Genomic DNA, 22033 nt, shown 5'->3' on the forward strand with positions numbered 1-22033 from the left:
TGTTTGAATCTTGCTTGAAACGTTTCTTCCAATCAGTACTTAGTCAAATGTATCATATTCTTGTTATAGAAATTGTCTAAAATTAAACTCTACAAGAGCGGGAAAATTCGGACCATGTGACTGATAAGATAACATTTTATTAATGAGTAGGGAGGAGAAACATCGCAACACCCCGAGCTATAATTGGTCAAAGCTCTATTTGGGATGTGTCTAACAACCCAGTTTAAATACTCAGGACACCATCAAACTTCGCTTTTTAGCTTTTTAGCCACTGCTTTTTTTGTCATCAGCTGCTGCTTTTAGTCATCACTTTTTGCGTTCTTTGAGCGCTGTTCCAGCGTGCTTTGGCCTGCACGCCCGCTACTGCTTAGCCACGATGAGAAGAAAAACCAACTAGTCTCGTCAAACTTTACTTCTATTCTTTTACTTTAGTTTCTTTTCTTTTCCATTGAGAGTTTCGTGTTCTGAGTTAAGTTTTGTAACGCCGTGTCTCCGAGTCTGACCTCGAGTGCCCGTTCAACTTCAACCAGCCCACAACTCTGCATCTTCAGCCAACGCCCAACCACGGGCTTCCCAAGACGTCACTTCAACAACTACTGAACTTCCAGCCAATCAGCAACCTCGGGAAACCCCCTTTTCAGCGACAACAAAGGGAACCCCGTTAAACAGGCAACGCAAGTAACTACAGATTCTAGCTGAACTGGTGCATTTAATATAAATGTTAACCTCATTGAGGAACTCAATGCGAGGGTTAATTAAGTGATTGATGGTTGTTCATGTCTATGCAATTTCTCGTATTGCTGTAAACTTGGTATTTCACATTTTAATTTTCTTTACTTTTCTAACTTTCTATCCTCCTGCAACTTGTGTGAATGTGTGAGTGCGTGTGCTTATGTGTTAGATTAGTTTATATGTCTTAGATTTATCTAATAAAGCCTTATTCATATTGAAAAGAGAAGTATCTTGTGTTTCATGCTTACAAGTTAATGTCTTAAACTAATGATCTTGTTACTGTGCTAATTAATAGTGTTTTCACTATACTTTGGATATTAATATCCATTGCAGATTTGATGTTATACGGCTCGTTCAATGAATCGCTGGCAGTCTCGGTGATCAGCCGTAATAATGATCTGGATCCTAGAGTTGAAAATGTTTTGTCTGGATTTTACTGATGAACATTTTGTATTTCAATAATATGGGCTAATATGATAACAGCAGTTTGTATTGTCTGAGCTGTTTTTTTTTTTTTTGTATATATATTGTTAAGATGTGAACAGCCACTGGAATGCCGGCTCCAGTTTTTCCCCCTTTCTTTTTTTAACTTGTTCCTCATGCTGTCAATGGATCCGGTTACGGGACGTGATACGCTCTGCGGTGCCACTCAGAAACCGTGAGATCTGCTGAACTTCTCCATACGAGGGAGGGTTTTACTGTAAACGAGCGGTAATTAGCGCAGCACATGTAACGCTCACCTCCGCCCCTCTTGCTTTGTGGCTTTAAATCAGAGCGTCGGAGATGAAACAGCAATCGCGGCTACAGAGGTGCTTCAAAGCATTTGCAAACCCAAATGTGATCACAGCGTCACTCTCCAAAACACGGGTCAGCAAACAAATCTGGGACAGTGGATTCACACTTTTTTGAAATGTTATTTGGCCTGTTTTCTCTGATCCATCAATATATTTATCTGTATCTACGTATATTTATTAATAAATGCATATGATTAAATGCTGGTCTGGTTGTTTTTAGGGTGAGCTGTCACTTTGAAAACCTTCAGTAAGATCATCTGTTCATGGCTTTCAGTCCGGTGTAAGTGTGAAACAGTTCAGTGATTAGGAAGCACAAAATGATTCATGGAACCAGAATAGAAAAAGGAAAAAATATAACATGAAATACACAAAAATACCAAACCACTGGTTTGGCCTACAGAAATTGTACTTAATCAGCCGTATAGAATTACAATTTCTGAACATATATGACAACCTGACTTGATAAAAAATGTGATAAACTCCCCAATTCAACATGAAAAATATAAACATCTCAACTCAGCATTTTTATAGTTAACTAAACTTGAATAAATGAATGAATAAAACACCTTAAATGCAATTAATGTTAACAAAAATAAAATGTATTTTCATTTAGTTTACAGTTTTAAATCCTCATTACTAAAGCTAAAATTGAAATAATAAAAAATATCAATAAAAACTATATAGACATTCTACATAAATTATAAAAGCTGAATTCTTTTGTTTAACTTTTAAATAATTATTTGTAATATTTTTAATAAAAAAATTACATTAACAAATTACAAAACTAACAAAATTAATAAAATCAAATTCAAAATATTCACAAAAATATACTGCATTTAAGTTAATTGTAAAGTTAGATGGTGTTCAAGACTAATCGTTTGGCTATAATTGTGTTTAAGTTCATAAAGTTGTGACTTCTTGTCTTCAGGTGAAATTAACAACACTTGGAGTGACTTGAAATATAGATCAACACTATTAGTCTTTGTGCTATTTTGTGTACATTTAGATGAACTACCCAGTCTTAAAAGAGGCTCTTGGTGCTCCATGAAGGGTTTAAATGCACACACACAGTAGTGAACACACACACACACACAAGTTGGAGCTGTTGGGGGTTCGGTGCTCAAGTGCATTATTTCAACCATTTTAATAAAAGATTTGATCATTCAGACGGTCAAAATCCACCATCAGTGTAATCCTTTACAGTCTCAGTACTTTAATGAAATTCACTTTAAACAAATAAAGCTGAACTTTGATTTACTGCCTTTATGTAGATGGTCAAATCTTCCTGCAACCACAAATTTAATTTGCGCGCTTCAGTGAAACATTTGAATCTCAAAAGCGCGTTCAGCGCGGGGGCGTGGTCGCATTAGAAGATTATAGGCTTGTTTGAGATGCGCCTCGCCTCGCCTGAAATGTAGGCGAGAGTAGGCGGCTGCAGTGAGGGGAGGAGTGAAATAAGCGCAGTCAAGACGGACAGTTCTGAGCTCTCGAAGTAGAACAGATACCCTAACAGATCAAAGGCAGATATCGCGTTATTCTCACTCACATGCTGTGTTGCTTATAAACATGATATAATTTCAGTTCTGTTGCTTTTATATGAAAATAAATATGATGAACAAGACACTTAAGGTGCTTGCTATTTAATTCCATACGAAAGCCGTATTTATCATCCGTTTTTACTTTAATACAAACATGTATTTTAGATTTTTATAGAAATATGACAACAATCACATATCTCACACATATATCGCACTGTAATAGTGTTTGGGAAGATTCATGAATAATTTAAATACATAATCACATGAAATCAGATAAAAAAATAAAATATTTTATAAGAGAACGCAGCATCACAGTTGTCTGAACCAATGAGCTTTAAGCTGTGTCGTCAGTCAGTTGTTTCCCATCATGCTTTTGATCAGCGCAGTCGGTGGAGAGCCACTGCACTCGACTGCTCAATCCGACACAGCCGCCTCGCCGTCTCGAGAGTTTTTCGGCACACGTCAGCATGACATCAGAGCAAGGCGGACGTAACTCGGACACTTTTCTAACCGGCATGCATCTCGCGGTGATCACCGGTGATCGGTTCTGCGCAGATTTTGTTCATCTCAAACAAGCCTAATGAAGGGAGACGTGAAAAACGGACATCGCGTTGTTTTCATATGGATTACTTTATCACAGAATATTTGTTTTCGGCAGTACTTGTTTAGTTTAAAAGTAGACATGTCATGCTTTCTATAGATATCTCTCTCATGTCTCTGTGTTGAGTATTCACTGAGTTACAGTTCATTTTAATGACGCATTTGTATCTGAAGATCAGCGCAGACAAAGGCTGCAGACAGCACTCCTTGTTTTGTTATCTTTATTTTATAAGTGCACAAAGTTGTGTTGTTATTATGTCTGTATACAAAAAAAAGTAGACCGTTTACAGATTCGATTGATGTATTGCTCTTATCTGTACGATCAAAACTGAAAGTGTAATTTAAGTTCCTTTCGGGGTTATCAGGACAAAATGCCTCATAACACGTATACGCGTTAATCGACTTCAGAGGGTTAATAGACACAAAAAACATGGTTCCTGAAAGATGAATAATGTTCTGGGTCCCAACTTCTGTTTTTTAATTCCAGGTCACAACATCTAGTTCATAATTTATGTTGTAATATACGATCACAATTAAACAAGTGGATTTATTTAATCTTTAAAATCTCTGAGTGTGAAATATTCATAAGTTCTTTCCAGTCCTGTAATTTGGAGATCAAGATCAGTTTTGGGCTTTTGTCAGCTCTGTAGTTCATTCAATTCATTTCACGAACAGGACTTTTATTTTGCTCTGGCGGTGTGACGTTATAAGGCTGCGCGCGCTCCCGAGTCTGTGATTCGGCTGAAGAAAGGTGTGTGATTTTAATCATTTAATCTGTTTAAATCGATACAACTACTCCGGAGAATTGTGTATAAAACTTAGAAATGAGTTGTTACCGACTGTGTTACTGTAATGCTTTATTAAGTGTTATTAATGAAGGGTATTGTGTGCTTGTAAAGCGCAAGAGTAACAGAAACGGTGCTCATCTCTCTCTGAATCTGAATCAGTTTATCATCAAGTACTTGTTTTCTTTTAAAGTCCCTCAGGTCTTTGCCTGAATTTACAAAAAATGTGAATTGTTTGTCATGAAGACAAATCCATTAGTAATATTCTCGTAAAGGACGCTCGATCTGTTTAGTTTTGTCTGTTTCTAGAAGTGAACAGGACAGAATCTCACTAAATATTAATCCTAAAATATTAATTCTGTGCCAGAATTTGTTTTCATCTAGCAAAAAAATTATAATAAAGCTATACGTTTTTTAGTTTAAAAAGAAATTGTTAGTAAACCAAGTGATATTTTCTATTGGTCTGAGTTTGTTGGAAATATTAATTGGAGGAAAGTTTGGGTATTACCTAATAATAAATATTATCAATCTCTTGATTATATTTGTTATGTTTCATATTCATTGTTGTAAATTCAACAACCAGAAACCTCTTTTTTCTGTAGTTCTTAAGGAATTAGATATCTATAGAAGCACCATGTACGAGGGTACAAACAAAAAAGCATTAAAATGATACTTCACCCCAAAATGAAAATGTTGTCATTAATCACTTACCCCCATTTAGTTCCAAACCTGTAAAAGCTTTGATCGTCTTCGAAACACAATTTAAGATATTTTGGATGAAAAAGGCTTGAGACTGTCCCATAGACTGCAAAGAAATAATACTGTCATGGTCCATAAAAGAAATGAAAATCATCGTCAGAATAGTCCATCTGCCATCAGTGATTCAACCTTAACGTTATGAAGTGAGGAGAATACTTTCTGTAAGCGAATAAAACTTTTTTACGACTTTATTCAACAGTTTTTTCTCCTCTGTGTCTCTGGCTGCACCGATGCACTGTTTTCATTCAAATCAAAGCTTAAATACACACAGAAATGAATCCTTGTGTCGTGGGACAGAGGAGACAAATTGTTGAATAAAGTCATTAAAAAAAAGTCTTATTCGCTTACAAAAAGTATTCTCATCGCTTCATAACGTTACGGTTGAACCACTGATGGCAGATCAGATATTCTGACGATGCTTTTCATACTTTCCTGGACCTCGTCACTGTTATTTATCTTAAATTGTGTTCTGAAGATGAACAAAGCTTTTACGGGTTTGGAAAGAAATGGGGGTAAGTGATTAATGACAAAATTTTCATTTTGGGGTGGGATATCCCTAGAACAGTAAAAAGTGTACAAATAAATGTATTAGACAATTATTTTATAAAAGTAGAGACCTAAATTCTAGCGGGAAATTTTTCTGGAATGTTTGATTCACAGATATTATGTGGAAAAAAGCTTAGTCACTCCCTTCTCGATTTCTTTTGTATTTCTAACAAATTTAGGAATATTTGAAAATCCTTCACAGCATTTATGTAAGTAATTATACTCGTGTCAAAATGTGTATTGATGGAAACATTTTGTTCAGATCAGCCAGAAAAATTGGTACATATTTTTTTATGAATGTTACAACTAGCATTTTTGGGAAGATTTATCCTTGTATGTCAGAGAAAACTGGTTATAGTTGTGATTTGACTTCAAAAGATGTTTTATTTTATTTTATTTTGAATCAAAAAGTATATCTGTAAACTTTATGCTGAATCTTATGATTTTATTTGGTAAATTTAATATCCATAAAAGTAAAATAAATTATTCTAATCCTTGTTTGAAGGTTTTTATGGTTAATTTTCATTCATATATGGATTCTATAAAATTTATTGATAGTAAAAAAATTAAAGATATAATTGTATGTGCTAAAGATTTTAATTTATTTAAAAAGTGATCTTATATTTGTTGTCTTTTGGAATATTGACATTTAGTTGTTTTTTCTTTGTATTCTTGCCAACTTGTATATCTGTATAGATCATTTATTTTTTATTTTGTTTATTCATTTTATTTGAATTTCTTGTTTTAATTGTACATGTTTTTATTTTGTTGTAGTTTTTTCTAGTGATGTGTTGTTCCTGAACGAATCGTTATTTTTGAACAAATCTTTTAGGTGAACGAATTGTTCTCGTAATCCACTGACTCATATTTCTCGTTCACTGAAGTTCCTCACTCCACAGCAGCGCGGCGCTATTAGCAGTGGATGCGCAGCTCGGTGAACTGGGTATCTGTGAACTGTTTCATCCTGTCCAAGTATTACTCAACCTCGAGCCAACAGCTTTCGAGTATAACATGTGACGGAGCATGTGATTCGTTGAATGTAGTGAACGAATACGCCCTTCACTGAACGAGTTTCATCAGTCTGAACGCGATCAAGAGATCTTATTGTTCGTGAATGAAATTACTGAACTGGTACCTATGTTGTTCGTGAACGAGTTGAATAATTTGGTACATCTCGTTCGTGAATGAAATGAACTGGTACATAGCTTATCTTGTTCGTGAACAAAATGAATGAGAGGTAAACCGGGTCAGTCGGCCATTTAGGATGTCAATCTCACAAAATGCAAAGCGCAGTCTTAGGGAGGCTATACGCTTGTTTTCATATTTAGCATACAGAACATAACTCCACGTTTAATCCCCGATTTATGAATGTGAATATATAATATATGAACTGTCTGACCAAACAATTAAAATGTTAATTATGCAAGAAAACCTTGTGCTTTGTTCATCTGAACGACTTTAGACTTTATTTATTGATTGCGATTATGCACACATTTTAATAAAGCTAAATCAGTTTTTGTAACAAGTGAATACGTTCGTTGACTTAAGACAACACGTAAGACACTCTTTTTATCCACCTGCTGGCATATTTTGTGTAATATGAAGAAATGGTCACTGAACGAATCAGTGTATGAATCTGAACAAATCATTTTGGTGAACGAACTGAAAATGAACGAATCTCTTGAAAGAATCAAAATTTCCACCACTAGTTTTTTCATTTTAAAAAAAGTTAGTAATGATAACTTTTATAAACCATCTACAAATGTTTCATCAAAGTGTAATCTATTGAATATAATCTACAAATCAGTACATTCCAAATAATCTTATTACAAATAATAACCTTTTATTTTATTTTTCTCTTCAGGTGCTTTAAGTCCATTATCTCTCACTCTGACTGACTCCCTCACCAGTGTGCAGAAACTACTGACCAAGGGAGCAGATTGAGATGCAGACAGAGATTTAGTTTGGACTTATTTTTCTACTGTTAATTATTCTCATCTTAAACAGAAAAACTCAACTGAGATCCACTTGACACACTGTTATAAAGATGGCCTTTATTAAAGAGGAGCATGAAGACATGAAGATTGAAGAAACATTCAGAGTCAAACATGAAGATACTGAGAAACAAACAGGTTGGTTTTCATTCTTAAAGTTGAGCTCATTCATTTGATCTAAAATGTCACAAAAATGTCCAGCTGTACTGAAACATAGTACAGAAGTACTCTGAACAAAATTATTTATTAATTTTAAAAATTAGTTATTAAACCCTCAAATCTACTTCTGAATTAAAAACAATGTAAACCCTACATTTCTATCACTTAATTATGCAACAATATCTAACAATCACTTTATTTTATATAATGAGAAATGTGAGTTATTACATGTCTGTAATTGATTTTTTCTACTTATCCTTAAAAGTGCTTTACTAACATTAACATCCCTGAACATAAATAATGTTTAAAGTTAATCCCAGTTTTGGGCAGCAGCTAACTAAAAGTAACATAACTACATTTTTAGCAGCTTATCCAGTAACTCAGATACTTTTAAAACAATGTAGCTTTTCTAGTAATAGACTGAACCTGCAGTAGACTGAAGCAGTACAGTATCTTCTTACAAGGTCATATTCTAAACCAGTGCATTACCGTCATCTTTTGGTGCTGTATGTCACGCAGCGTCAGTAGTAAATAGGGATGTAATGATGCCAGCGATGTAGCGAGCTGGTTGAAAACCGATATAAATATGTGATGATTCAAATCAGTTGAGATTAAATGAATCACGATACATTTGTGGGTGGAGTTTATGTAACTGCATCTCTGAGGTGAACTGACTGTCCTTAAAAAAAGCTAAGATGGTATTTTCTTTTCATCTCACCTCTGTATAATCCATATTAAAGGGGTAATATGACATTGCTACAAAGAACATTATTTGGTGTAATAAAATGTTTGTGGTTTGAGGTTCAAAAATCATTATTTTCCACATAATGTACATTATTGTTGCTCCTTTATGCCCCACCTTTCTGAAACGCGTCGAATTTTACAAAGCTCTTCGTTCTGAAAAGCAAGGTGTACGCTCATTGGCCAGCTATCCAGTGCATTGAGATTGGCCAAATTCCTCAAGCATGTGACGTAAATGTTACACCCCTTACCATACCATGCTAGACAAGACAAAAACAATAAAACCCATTATAAACAAGGCATTTTGTTGCATCCAGTGGGGACATAATTACTGATTATAATGACTTATACTGTCATCAGTGGTAAATTCTTAAAATATGAAAACGTACTTACAGACTGATTCAGAAGCACAAGACTGTCCTTGCAAAGTTGGAATTGCCCCGCTTTATAGAAACAGACACCGTATTGTAGGCTACTCTCCCAGGAAACAGTCCTCGTCCTCCTTAAAACCCGCGAGGCACAGACGCTTGCCAACATCACACAAGTAGATACATTAAGGCTTGGGATACACCTCTCTGCAAACCCACTCCATTTCACCCTCAGATCTCCTGGGTCCTAGGACATCAGAGAAAGGGAAAGAAAGGAAAAAGACACCACAGACACGTAAATTTTAATAAATTAATGACAAACTTCTAATGTCTTCCGGCGATCAGGCATGTTTAGTAAATAGTTGTTACTGGGAAAACATTTCACAATCGTATAAGGTCCAATAAATCTAGCCTGGAAAGGACCAGTCAAATGGGTAATAAAGCCAATACTTTGTCACCTACTTGATATTCTCTGGATTTAACCTTGCAGTCAAACAATGTCAGCATCTTCTCCTGAGATTTACCTTATTTTCAATGAGCAATAGCTCTAGCTTCATATAGTCGGTAACGAAAGCTATTTACATAATCTTAAACACTCTCTGATTGGTTCAGAGGTGTTCCATTTATCTGCAAAGACATCAATAAGGCCTCTGACAGGGTTTCCAAACACTAATTCATTAGTACTAAACCTGGTGGATTCAATATACTTCAAACAAAGTTTGTTTCATTCTTCGTTTGGGGGCAAAAATCATTTTGAACATTCCGACACTCCCGCACTGCTTATTTTATTATTTAATCCCGCTCCATGTAGAAATTTAGTATTATTTATTTTATTAGTGTTCATTTTATTACACTGGATAAACTGATACCTTTTGGTGTCGTGACTTACTTTTGATAAGAACAAAGATTTATTATTTTATGTTCGTTTGGCATTTCATTTGTTGTATACCATTTAAATTTGCTTATTGTAAGAACAACAGCAGCAGCAGTGTGGTGTAACATTTATTTGAAACATGTATTTGTTACCTTATATCTTTACTCTTTCCTTTCATGGCTTTGGAAAACTCGCCTTTTGCATAACTCCGGGTTGTCAACACCAAGTTTCATTGCAATTTCTTTCTAGGAATGAAATGCTTTCTCTCAATCTTTAGTCTCTGCGTGCGATTGTACAGGTGCAGATATATTTGTGCCAGCTCAGCTTTTTGACACGTTCTATTTGACACGTTCTATTTGACACGTTCTATGGTCGAACCCCCAAAGAATGAGATACGAACCCGGGGGGGGGGGGGAATGGCACGTCAAGAAGGTGGAGTTTCAGAACACGCTCACCGACTGTGTAACCGGAATAAACTCAAAATGAACTTCGTTTCGACTTTATTTTGTTTAAAATGACATCATATGAATTAATTCTTCGATAATGTTTGAAGTATATTGGGGCCTTGATGCAGTTTAAGAAACACAATTTTGTAACTGGACAAATATCATACAGTTGCTCAAAGATTGACATGACAGAATTTGACACGAAAAAGACCTAAAAATTCTGGAACTAGATGTCATTTCACTTGCCAACAATGTGGAAAGGGTTTTGATCAACAAGGAAAACTTCAAGTCCACATGAGAATTGAATCTGAATGTAGCAGAGCGGTAGGAGATTATGATAGCACCCTAGGAATACATAAACCCTAAGGTGATGTATTAATGCTGACTACGCCACCCCTTTAAAATGAGGGGAACTAACCACTTAACAGATTTTAGACACACAGGTTCGTTACCAGGACAAAGAATGTATTAATGTACAAAAATATTTATTAGGTTTACAATAATCAGAACACTTAAGACTAAAAATATAGCTCAGTGGAGATAAACAACTATGACTCAATACAACACACACAAAACAAAATGACTAAAACTTACCCGTGGCCAGGTAGGCTAGCTGTAAAGTGATTATTCTTAAAACCACACACACACACGTGAGGCAAGTGATCACAAGCGGCAATCCAATCTCAGTGCTCAAAACACCACCACCAAGGTTCTAGTACAGCCAGCCTCCTGACACAGGGCCTAACACAAAAAACACCAATTTTATAAAACATGCACAAATTCTTAAAAAACAAAACAATTATCACATAATAGCAACAATACAACAGCGCCATCTTAATCCCGCTCCATGTAGAAAAGGATCGTCCCAACCACCACAAGATGGAGCACTCCCAACAAACATTGTTCGTCCTGCTAAAAACAAACTATTAAAATGTACTTAAATCGAATCACTTACTTGGAAAATAAATGAATCATACATACCGACAATTGGTCAGCAAAACAAGTTGTATGGTTGATCACAGAATGAATCTTAGCAGTTTACTCAATGACTTGACTGAATCATATTCAGGTGAATAAACCAGGTGGAGGGTAATGACAGCTACACACCATCGCGAAGTCGCGAACAAGATCCGATTCCAACTACAATAAATAAATAACATCATTTGATATGCACGAGTTCACGGTCACATTTGCCAAACAGCTAAAAACATACCTTTTAGGCGGAAGCCCACACGCCCCAAGAGGCGGAGCTAGCAGTGATGCATCCCAGGTGGCCTACTCACAGCCTTTATATTATACATACCTGGTTCTGATTGGCTGTCATTTTAAATGCAGGGGAGGGAACTTACCCAATCTGCCACATGGAGAAAAGCCATACAGTTGCAAACTGTGGAAATAGTTTCCCTAAAAAGGGCAACCTTAAAAGGCACATGAGAGTTCACACTAGAGAGAAGCCTTTCACCTGCCCTAAATGTGGAAAGAGTTTAACACGTAAAAACACTCTTAATGACCACATAAGAATTTACACAGGAGAGAAACCTTTCACCTGCCAACAGTGTGGAAAGAGTTAAATTCTAAAAAGATACCTTAAAAGGCACATGATAATTCACACAGGAGAGAAGTCTTACCTCTGCCATCAGTGTGGAAAGAGTTTCAGTGAACATGGAAGCCTTAAAGTCCACATGAAGATTCACACAGGAGAGAGGCTTTTCACCTGCCATCAGTGTGGAAATAGTTTCAATGAAAAAGTTAGCCTTAAAACAGACATGAGGATTTACACCGGCGAGAAGCCTTTCACATGCTCTCATTTGGAAACTGTATTGTCTTTTTCTTCATCTTGGATAAAATGTGACAGAATACCAGACCACACAAATTGTGTAAATATGGACTATTTGGCATCACACCAAGGAGGAAAGCCAATTGAGGATTTTGTAGATTACTTCTTGGAATTGTGCCATCAGGTTTTTTGGAATGAGTACACTATGAAGAGGCACTTTTGAAGAGCTTTAAATAATGCTGGTGGGAAACAAATAGAGACAGTAAAGGATGGGCTGTATAGACCAAGGGTACATTTGTCTGTTTTAAAGTGCATTTAGAGTGAAACGCTACACTCCTTTGATTCGTAAACCAGTCTTATCTTGATGTTGTGTCTGTTACCACCTTAACCAGGGGCCTGTTTCTACCCTGCGTGTTTGTTTGGAGGTAGTTCACACCTCTAACACATTGATGGCTTGTTGTGAGGGGTATTGTTCATTATTTGTTAAATACAACAAATAGTTGCATGTCTGATCCATCTAGAAGTGAGATGTTGTAACTTTAATAAACACAGTTTGCGTGTTACAATGGGACTTAAATCCTGACTGATATTGTTAATAAACAGTTTCTCTGCAAAACTGAACATTGTTGAAAGGACTATATTTAAGGACTATACCAGGGATGTGAAATTCAGTTCATGGAGGGCCTGCAGAGTAGCTTCAACTCTAATTGAACACACCTCAGTCAAGGTCTTCATTACTTGAAAACCAAAGGTAGGTGTGTAGGAGCTTAACTCTGCAGGACTGTGACCCTCAACAAGCTGAGTTTGACGTTCCTTTTTAGACATACATGGCAGATTTGGCCATTTATTGATTTCTGTTCTACTGTTGCTTTTAAATGTGTGTTAACTTTATTTATCTCTTTCCACCCCAGACCTGAAAGTGAAGAGTGAAGAACTGAATGAAATACAAGATAAAGATCAGTATAAAAAACATCTTCATTTCATACCTGGACAAAAATCATTTAGTTGCTCACAGACAGCAAAGACTTCCTCACAAAAAAGAGCTCAGAAGGCTAGATCTAGAAGTCATTTCACCTGCCAACAGTGTGGAAAGAGTTTCAACCATCAAGGAAAACTGAGAGTCCACATGAGGACTCACACTGGAGAGAAGCCTTACAGCTGCAAACAGTGTGGAAAGAGTTTCAGTGAACATGGAAACCTTAAAGTCCACATGAGGATTCACACCGAAGAGAAGCCTTTTACTTGTCCTCAATGTGGAAAGAGTTTTACACATAAAAGCACTTTGAATGCCCACATGACAATTCACACTGGAGAGAAGGGGTTCACATGCAAACTGTGTGGAAATAGTTTCATTGAAAAAGGAAGCCTTAGAAGGCACATGAGGATTCACACCGGCGAGAAGCCTTACACATGCTCTCAGTGTGGAAAGAGTTTCACTCAAGGAGGAAGCTTTAACAGGCACAAGAGAATTCACAGTGGAGAGAAACCGTTCACCTGCCAACAGTGTGGAAAGCGTTTCATTCAAAAAAGATACCTTAAAAGCCACATGACGATTCACACAGAGCTGTGGGAACGGAGCGAGTCTAAAGGAAGGAGATCCAGAAGGATAAATGGAGGAGTGATGACAGTGCAAGACGAGAGAGGACAGGCCAGGGGTCTCATTTATAAACATTCTGTACGCACAAAATAGGCACAGAAATTGTGAATAAACTTTTAAAAAAAAAAATAAATTGGTGTAAATATGTACGCACCTTACAGACATTCTAGACCATGTGTACACACACTTTTTTCCTGGAGTGAGAAAAGTAATGAAGTAAGAAATGATTTTAAAATCTGTTTTCATTTCAATATACACATTTACATGAAATATTCCACTCTAATGAATATAAAACCATGTGTACGCAAAATCTAGCTTTTGTGCATACGTACAATTTTAGGATGAAATGTATGGAGAGTTATATAAATGAGACCCATGGGCTTCATGTTATGCTTTATTAGGTTTTTTTATGCAGCAGTCGTTTCGTGATGGGCTGCTGCTTTACTTACATTTTATTGTTTGTTTGTCTTATAATTAAAGTTGTGTGAATGTTCACCGGTTCCCATGGCTCTCAGCCCTGCATGCCACATGTACAGGTGCTTCTCAATAAATTAGAATGACGAGGAAAAGTTCATTTATTTCAGTAATTCAACTCTAATTGTGAAACTCGTGTATTACATAAATTCAATGCACGCAGACTGAAGTAGTTTAAGTCTTTGGTTCTGTTAATTTTGATGATTTTGGCTCACATTTAACAAAAAACCCACAAATTCACTATCTCAACAAATTAGAATTCTTCATAAAACCAACAATAATAAAAAAACATTTAGTGAATTGTTGGCCTTCTGGAAAGTATGTTCATTTACTGTACATGTACTCAATACTTGGTAGGGGCTCCTTTTGCTTTAATTACTGCCTCAGTTTGGCGTGGCATGGAGGTGATCAGTTTGTGGCACTGCCGAGGTGGTATGGAAGGCCAGGTTTCTTTGACAGTGGCCTTCAGCTCATCTGCATTGTTTGGTCTTTTGTTTCTCATCTTCCTTTTGACAATAGCGCATAGATTCCCTATGGGGTTCAGGTCTGGTGAGTTTGCTGGCCAGTCAAGCACACCAACACCATGGTCATTTAACCAACTTTTGGTGCTTTTGGCAGTGTGGGCAGGTGCCAAATCCTGCTGTAAAATGAAATCAGCATCTCCAAAAAGCTGGTCAGCAGAAGGAAGCATGAAGTGCTCCAAAATTTCTTGGTAAACGGGTGCAGTGACTTTGGTTTTCAAAAAACACAATGGACCAACACCAGCAGGTGACATTGCACCCCAAATCATCACAGACTGTGGAAACTTAACTCTGGACTTCAAGCAGCTTGGGCTATGAGCTTCTCCACCCTTCCTCCAGACTCTAGGACCTTGGTTTCCAAATGGAATACAAAACTTGCTCTCATCTGAAAAGAGGACTTTGGACCACTGGGCAACAGTCCAGTTCTTCTTCTCCTTAGCCCAGGTAAGACGCCTCTGATGTTGTCTGTGGTTCAGGAGTGGCTTAACAAGAGGAGTATGACAACTGTAGCCAAATTCCTTGACACTTCTGTGTGTGGTGGCTCTTGATGCCTTGACCCCAGCCTCAGTCCATTTCTTGTGAAGTTCTCTAAAATTCTTGAATCCAGTTTGCTTGACAATCCTCATAAGGCTGCGGTTCTTTCAGTTGGTTGTGCATCTTTTTCTTCCACACTTTTTCGTTCCACTCAACTTTCTGTTAACATGCTTGGATACAGCACTCTGTGAACAGCCAGCTTATTGGCAATGAATGTTTGTGACTTACACTCCTGTGAAGGGTGTCAGTGATTGTCAGAGACGAATTTGAAGGCTCAGTAAACCTTTGCAGGTGTTTTGAGTTGATTAGCTGATTGCCATGTCATATTCTAATTTGTTGAGATCTTGAATTGATGGGTTTTTGTTAAATGTATATTGTATATTGTCAGTATGTGATTTAACATTTTGGAGTGAATCAGACACTGAAGACTTGATCAGAATTGTGCTGAAACAGCCCAAAGAACCAAAACAACCAAAAAGGCCCAGAGTCTCACACTGAATGACCTGAGTCTCACACAGAGATCTGTCAGTTGACACCACAAAGCCCTAGTTAACTAGTTACTCCTCCATGGACGACTGAATAAACTAATGTATGAACTCCTCCAGCGTTGTCAACTTTAGGCAGTTAACCCAAGATAAATGGGTCTGGAGACACACATTATGAATCTCACAGGGAAAATCAGAAGACAAAGTGGAATTTCCCTCACTCAAGGTAAAGAGCAAAAGCCAGACTCCCTTTTGATCTCTTCCTTGCTTAAATGACTGGAATCCTCTCTAAAACCCACAGAAGACTGTCTTTACATATAAAAATGCATCAGATCATTCTTCATTTGAATAATTCCATTCATGTCTGACTGTCACCGACATAATATGCTTTTATCCAAGATTAATTCCATCATGATTAACTATTGAGTTGTTTACAGTGAGTGTGTGGTTCTGGTATGATGTGAATATCAAGTTATTTTTTGCTAATATTGATATCAGTTAATACTTGATAAAACTGTATCATATTCTCAGTATAGTAATCAAGTATAAATTATATTTTTACAAGAGTGGGAAAACTAGGAACGATGTGAGTGAGAAGATAATGTTTTGTTTTATATGAGGGCAGGAGAAACATAGCTGCACCTCAAGCTAAACTTGTGTCTAATTGGTCAGAAACCCTCCTGTTAGCCTTGTCTTCACTACATTCACACTGCTTGCCATCTCTATTTCTTCTTTTTTTCTTTTCTGTCAAGTGTCTTGTTTTCTGATTTAGTTTTGCCGCAAAGCCATGTCTCTTACTTTGTCTTTGCCCGCCTCAAACTCTGACCAGCATGCAGGACTCCACTTGCATCCTTCAGTTAACACCTGAAATCACGCAAAAACTCAATGTGAGGGTTGAATTAATGATTGATGGTTGTTCAGGTCTAAGATATGCTGCTAGAAACTTGGGATTTTATATTCTCACTCTCTTAAAACTCATTCTTTCCTCTCTTTCTTTCTTTCTGCTACTTGTGTGAACGTGTGAGTGTGTGTTTATGTGTTAGATTACTTTACATCTATTAGAGTTGTTCAGTAGTCTTAACTGTATTTTAAAAGAAACTATCTTGTGTTTTGTTCTTTCATGGTAATTTCTTAAACTGCAGATCTTGTTACTGTTCTAATAAATAGTGTTTTAAATATTCTTTGGATATTAATATCTTGTTGATGGTTGCAGCCTATTTAATTGATGTTGGGCGATTCATTTGATCTGATTCACTTTGAGCTGTAAAACAGTAATTCTGTAAAAATTCTCTGTAAATATAATGAATTCCCTTTGAGTGAAATTTACTTGTTTTTACCTTACAGTGATTTTCCCATTTTAACTGCCCCTGGTACACCCCTCCCCCCACGAAAAAATTCATAATCAAATTACTAAGCAACCACTGAATGGAGTAACACAAAACAGGTATCAATAGAATCTTAGAATCTCAGCTTTTTAATGATTTTAATAAACTCTTAACTAGTGATGATTAGTCCCCCTAAACCACAGTGTAGGGGTGGCACTGGGAAAAAATGACTAATCATATTTTTCAAACCACTACCTTGATCAATAAAAAAAGGGATATCATTTGAAAGCTTAGAGTCTGATCTTTACATATAGCAAATTTGATTAACCCCAAAGTAGTGCTGAGTTATTTGATGATAAATGAAAAAAAAAAATCTTACGTTTTGTTTTTTGTACAGTGTACTGTAATATGTCAGAAACATCATACAGCTGTAAGGTCCACGCACACGGTCCAAGGAAGGTATCCGGTGCTGGCTGAAGGTTTCCTGCGTGTTCAGTCTTTTCAGCACGTACAGTTATTCAATTTAGGTTAAACTCAAATCTGACTCCATTTAATGATCTAATCTGACTTCATTTTAGTATCTAATCTGACTTCATTTTAGTATGACCTCAAATTTAGGTTGAAAGGCAAATTGGTTGTTTGTCTGTCTGTAATTATTATTATTCTCACATTTGATTATTCTATTTATTCTTTAATATTATTGTACTCATTCATTCAGGTGCTCATGTCTCTAACAAGGATACAACATAATCTACTAGAATCTATAATCACAGAGTAAAACAGAGTAAAATCAAATGTAACAATTTATTATCAGTCAGGTAAATATGTATTCTGCCAATTACATACCCAATTCAAAGATATCAAATCAATACAAGACATCAAATTCTCAAAGATGAATCTAAGAGTGAAAGATGCATACCTGACTTCTAGTGCAATACATAGTATGAAGTGAAGAGACACACACCACACTACGAGCTTTCTGGCTACAGAATCGCCCTGATCCTTTTGCTGCAATCCTTTAAATACCTCAGACCAAGACAAACATCCCCCGAGATGAAGACAGAAACTAACAATTGGAATTTGATTAAGTCAGGTCCCAGACCAGTGTAGTTTACACCTCTAAGGGAACAGAAGGTCATTTACATGGAGGACCCTGGAAAAGGACATTCCCATTACAGTAATCAAAATATCTGTTGACTCTTAGGATCTGTATTATCTTTTAGTCTACTTTTGTAAGGTTGAGACCATTGTACCAGGCACACTGAGACATTTCAAATGATACCAAGCATATATAGTCACTTGCTGTATACACTTAACATTGCATAGATTTAGAGTGAGTATCAGGTGAGGGAGAAAGGATGGGGATCATAGTGTGAGGAGGGAGTGTGATGGTGAGGTGTGAACTGCTAGGCATGGTGCGTCTCCGATGGCACTGTTACTTATGCAGGAGGGTGTTCAAGAGAGTGTTCAAATGTTAATTATCAGGAAAGTCCTTTGTTCTCTTAGGGAGAAGTCGTCCCTCAGTCCAGACGGTCCGACTCCAGCCTTACACAGCTCAGATAGTCATGTCATATGTCATTTGAAAGGTCTCACTGAGTAGAATAAATCAAATATAATTGTTTGGGGATTTGACTAAACTTGAGCGAGTTTTTCTAAGAGAAACGCTCAGACCCATATAAAAAAAATTATATATGGATGGGCTTTTATGTCACTTTACTGCTTGCAACTTCATAAAACATGCTCAGATCGTAACAAACTGCATGTACATACAAAATACAAACCCAATTCCAAAAAAGTTGGGACACTGTACCAATTGTGAGTAAAAAAGGAATGGAATAATTTTCAAATCTCATAAACTTATATTTTATTCACAATAGAATATAGATAACATATCAGATGTTGAAAGTGAGACATTTAGAAATGTCATGCCAAATATTGGCTTATTTTGGATTTCATGAGAGCTACAAATTCCAAAAAAGTTGGGACAGGTAGCAATAAGAGGCCAGAAAAGTTAAATGTACATAAAAGGAACGGCTGGAGGACCATTTTGTAACTTATTAGGTCAATTGGCAACATGATTGGGTATAAAAAGAGCCTCTCAGAGTGGCAGTGTCTCTCAGAAGTCAAGATGGGCAGAGGATCACCCATTCCCCCAATGCTGCGGCGAAAAATAGTGGAGCAATATCAGAAAGGAGTTTCTCAGAGAAAAATTTCAAAGAATTTGAAGTTATCATCATCTACAGTGCATAATATCATCCAAAGATTCAGAGAATCTGGAATAATATCTGTGCTTAAGGGTCAAGGCTGGAAAACCATACTGGATGCCCGTGATCTTCGGGCCCTTAGACGGCGCTGCATCACATACAGGAATGCTACTGTAATGGAAATCACAACATAGGCTCAGGAAAACTTCCAGAAAACATTGTCGGTGAACACAATCCACCGTGCCATTCGCCGCTGCCGGCTAAAACTCTATAGGTCAAAAAAAGAAGCCATATCTAAACATGATCCAGAAGCGCAGGCATTTTCTCTGGGCCAAGGCTCATTTAAAATGGACTGTGGCAAAGTGGAAAACTGTTCTGTGGTCAGATGAATTAAAATTTGAAGTTCTTTTTGGAAAACTGGGACACCATGTCATCTGGACTAAAGAGGACAAGGACAACCCAAGTTGTTATCAGCGCTCAGTTCAGAAACCTGCATTTCTGATGGTATGGGGTTGCATGAGTGCATGTGGCATGGGTAGCTTACACATCTGGAAAGGCACCATCAATGCTGAAAGGTATATTGGTATACAAAAGGATTACAGTGTAAAAGAATATTATTGTGTAGGCTACATAAATATAAAAATGTAATGATGGATAGTCATTGCGTGTATTAGAATTAGGCTACCTATTTGCAATTCAGCCTATTACTACTTATGATGAATGAAATTGGCCAATATACACACATATATATTAACTGACTCATCGCGCGGAGCTATTAGAAAGCCTGCATCCAACGCAGATGACTAAAAGATTGACTGGCCACTTAACAGGTAATTTTAGCAAAACATCACTCGTTGAACTCCTCAGTTTAATCAGTGTGTTTAATAAGTCAGTGTATACATATATATTAACTGACTCATCGCGCGGGGCTTTGGTGGATTCCTGCTTGTCCCGTAGATGATCTGCTCGTGCGCTTTAACTTTGCGCACGAGCAGATCGGTTTCTTCGCTTGAGAATCGTTCAGCTTTTCCGCCAACAAATTCTGCCATGTAAATAGCGATCCGCCATGGCGCGAGCGCATCTCGCTCTTAAAGGCAATGGGAGATGACACTCTGATTGGTTCATTGAACGTTACGCCCATTACTTATTAAGAGAATAGGGACAACCCATTCCAAAAATGCGCCCCGGTGCACGGACTGTTTTTCCGACAGGTGGCAGTGGTTGAACTACAGCAGGTGGAGACTGGAGAGGCGCAGACAGCATAGAGGGCACTGGTGGAGCTGCAGTAGATGGAGGAGGATGGTCTGTCACCAAAGATGGTACAAAGTCACCTATTGAAAGACCTCCCCATTAAATGGCCCAATGCCAGTGCTCCTAAAACCTGACTGCACATCTGCTGGTGTTGCTGCCAAAGGGAGGGCCAGCCTAACAATGCCAGGAATGTCATAAACTGACATTATCAGGCCTGGGTGGCTCTTTATCCATGAGTCACAGAATGAGTTCACAGTCTGTTTTAGAGGAGCGTAAACAGTGTGATCCAGTGGCTGTAGTTTGTGAGAGCAGAGAGGTGGAAAGGAAAGCAGGACAATTCTATTGTATCTGCAGAAATATATTCCTCAGAGACAGATGGGATGAGTGGTTGTCCATTATAAACAGGACTTTAGCATCCACTGAAGACTTTGTGAGGTGTTGGTGACAGTTAGTGAAGTGTTTCAAGAACATGATTAAGTCCTAATCCAGCATCCACCCAGATGCATTCCCTGTTCCAATGCGTCCGGGTGGGCCGTCACGAATAAAATTTTCTTTGAAATAGACATGAGGGAGTACAAAGTGGGGTGGGATCATATTCCCCGGTGCATTGACAGCACAAACAAGGGTCACAAGTGTCCCTCTCTCTGCTGATGTGGATGACCCAAACTGTGTACCATCACGCCTAGCAGCAATATTTTCTGGGTTTTGGACAGTTGTAACCCCTGTTTCATCCATTTTCCACACGTCTTCTGCATGAAATTTGTGCTTATCTAGCACCTTCCCAAGATTGTCAAAAAACTTGGAAACATTATGTCTATTTAAACGTGTGGCTCTGGAGAAACTGGCAGGTTGTAGACACCGAATGGAAAGACAAGGCTGACTCTTCATAAAAGCCATTAACCAGTCACGACTGGCCATGAAGTTTTTGTCATGGCCTGGGATTGATAGAGTAATGCAGAGGAGTTGTGAGAAAAGAGATATTTTTTCACGCCACAAAACACAAAATTACATAAACAATAATTAAATACTGCTCAGGTAAACATAGATTCCAGAGCCGGCTGACAGAGACTGCGGACCACTCGAGCTGCCAGATCTCTGTACTACGAGTCCTGAAGCACAGCTGAACAGAGGGTAAGAAAATTATGCTTATACTCAAACACAGAACACTAGCAAAGACAAAACAATCTACTCACGACAGAAGACAGAAAAGCAGAGCCATATAATGGATCGGGGGAATAAGCGACAGGTGCGGGAGAGTCAGCTCGAGATCTGTGCTTAAAAAAGGGGGAAAACCTGGCTGTTAAAAGGGTTCTTTATTAATCCATTAAATTACAATTGTTTTCTAGAATTAGAATGACAATCTTTAACATCAGTGTTGTGATAAGGGACAGTTGCAACAACACTGACAGTCACGATAAAACCTGCTATGCTAGCTAGACACAATAGCTTTGACATTTACTAGCTATGCCTATTAGAAGTTAAGACAACACTGATTTAAATGATATGAATGAATAATGCTTCACACAATC

General features: G+C 37.4%; 2 protein-coding genes across 3 annotated transcripts in view; one reads left to right on the forward strand and one right to left on the reverse strand.

The window, feature by feature from the left end:
- LOC109062990 (gastrula zinc finger protein XlCGF7.1-like) overlaps nucleotides 1–22033 on the reverse strand; it is a 972510-nt gene that overhangs the window by 832744 nt on the left and 117733 nt on the right. The gene's annotated exons all lie outside the window — the stretch shown is intronic.
- On the forward strand, nucleotides 4304–14365 carry LOC109067227 (gastrula zinc finger protein XlCGF7.1-like). The gene is made up of 3 exons (XM_042745597.1): nucleotides 4304–4415; nucleotides 7619–7886; nucleotides 13025–14365. The coding sequence occupies exons 2-3, from the start codon at nucleotides 7802–7804 to the stop codon at nucleotides 13801–13803; spliced, it is 864 nt and encodes a 287-aa protein (XP_042601531.1). The 5' UTR covers nucleotides 4304–4415; nucleotides 7619–7801; the 3' UTR covers nucleotides 13804–14365.

Source organism: Cyprinus carpio, chromosome A4, assembly GCF_018340385.1.
Source record: "Cyprinus carpio isolate SPL01 chromosome A4, ASM1834038v1, whole genome shotgun sequence".
NCBI classification, from domain to species: Eukaryota; Metazoa; Chordata; class Actinopteri; order Cypriniformes; family Cyprinidae; genus Cyprinus; species Cyprinus carpio.

Coding starts and splice junctions, on each gene's coding strand:
- LOC109067227 (XM_042745597.1), top strand. CDS start 7,802: ATGGCCTTTATTAAAGAGGAGCATGAAGACATGAAGATTGAAGAAACA. Junction 7,887..13,024: donor AGATACTGAGAAACAAACAG/GTTGGTTTTCAT, acceptor TTTCCACCCCAG/ACCTGAAAGTGAAGAGTGAA.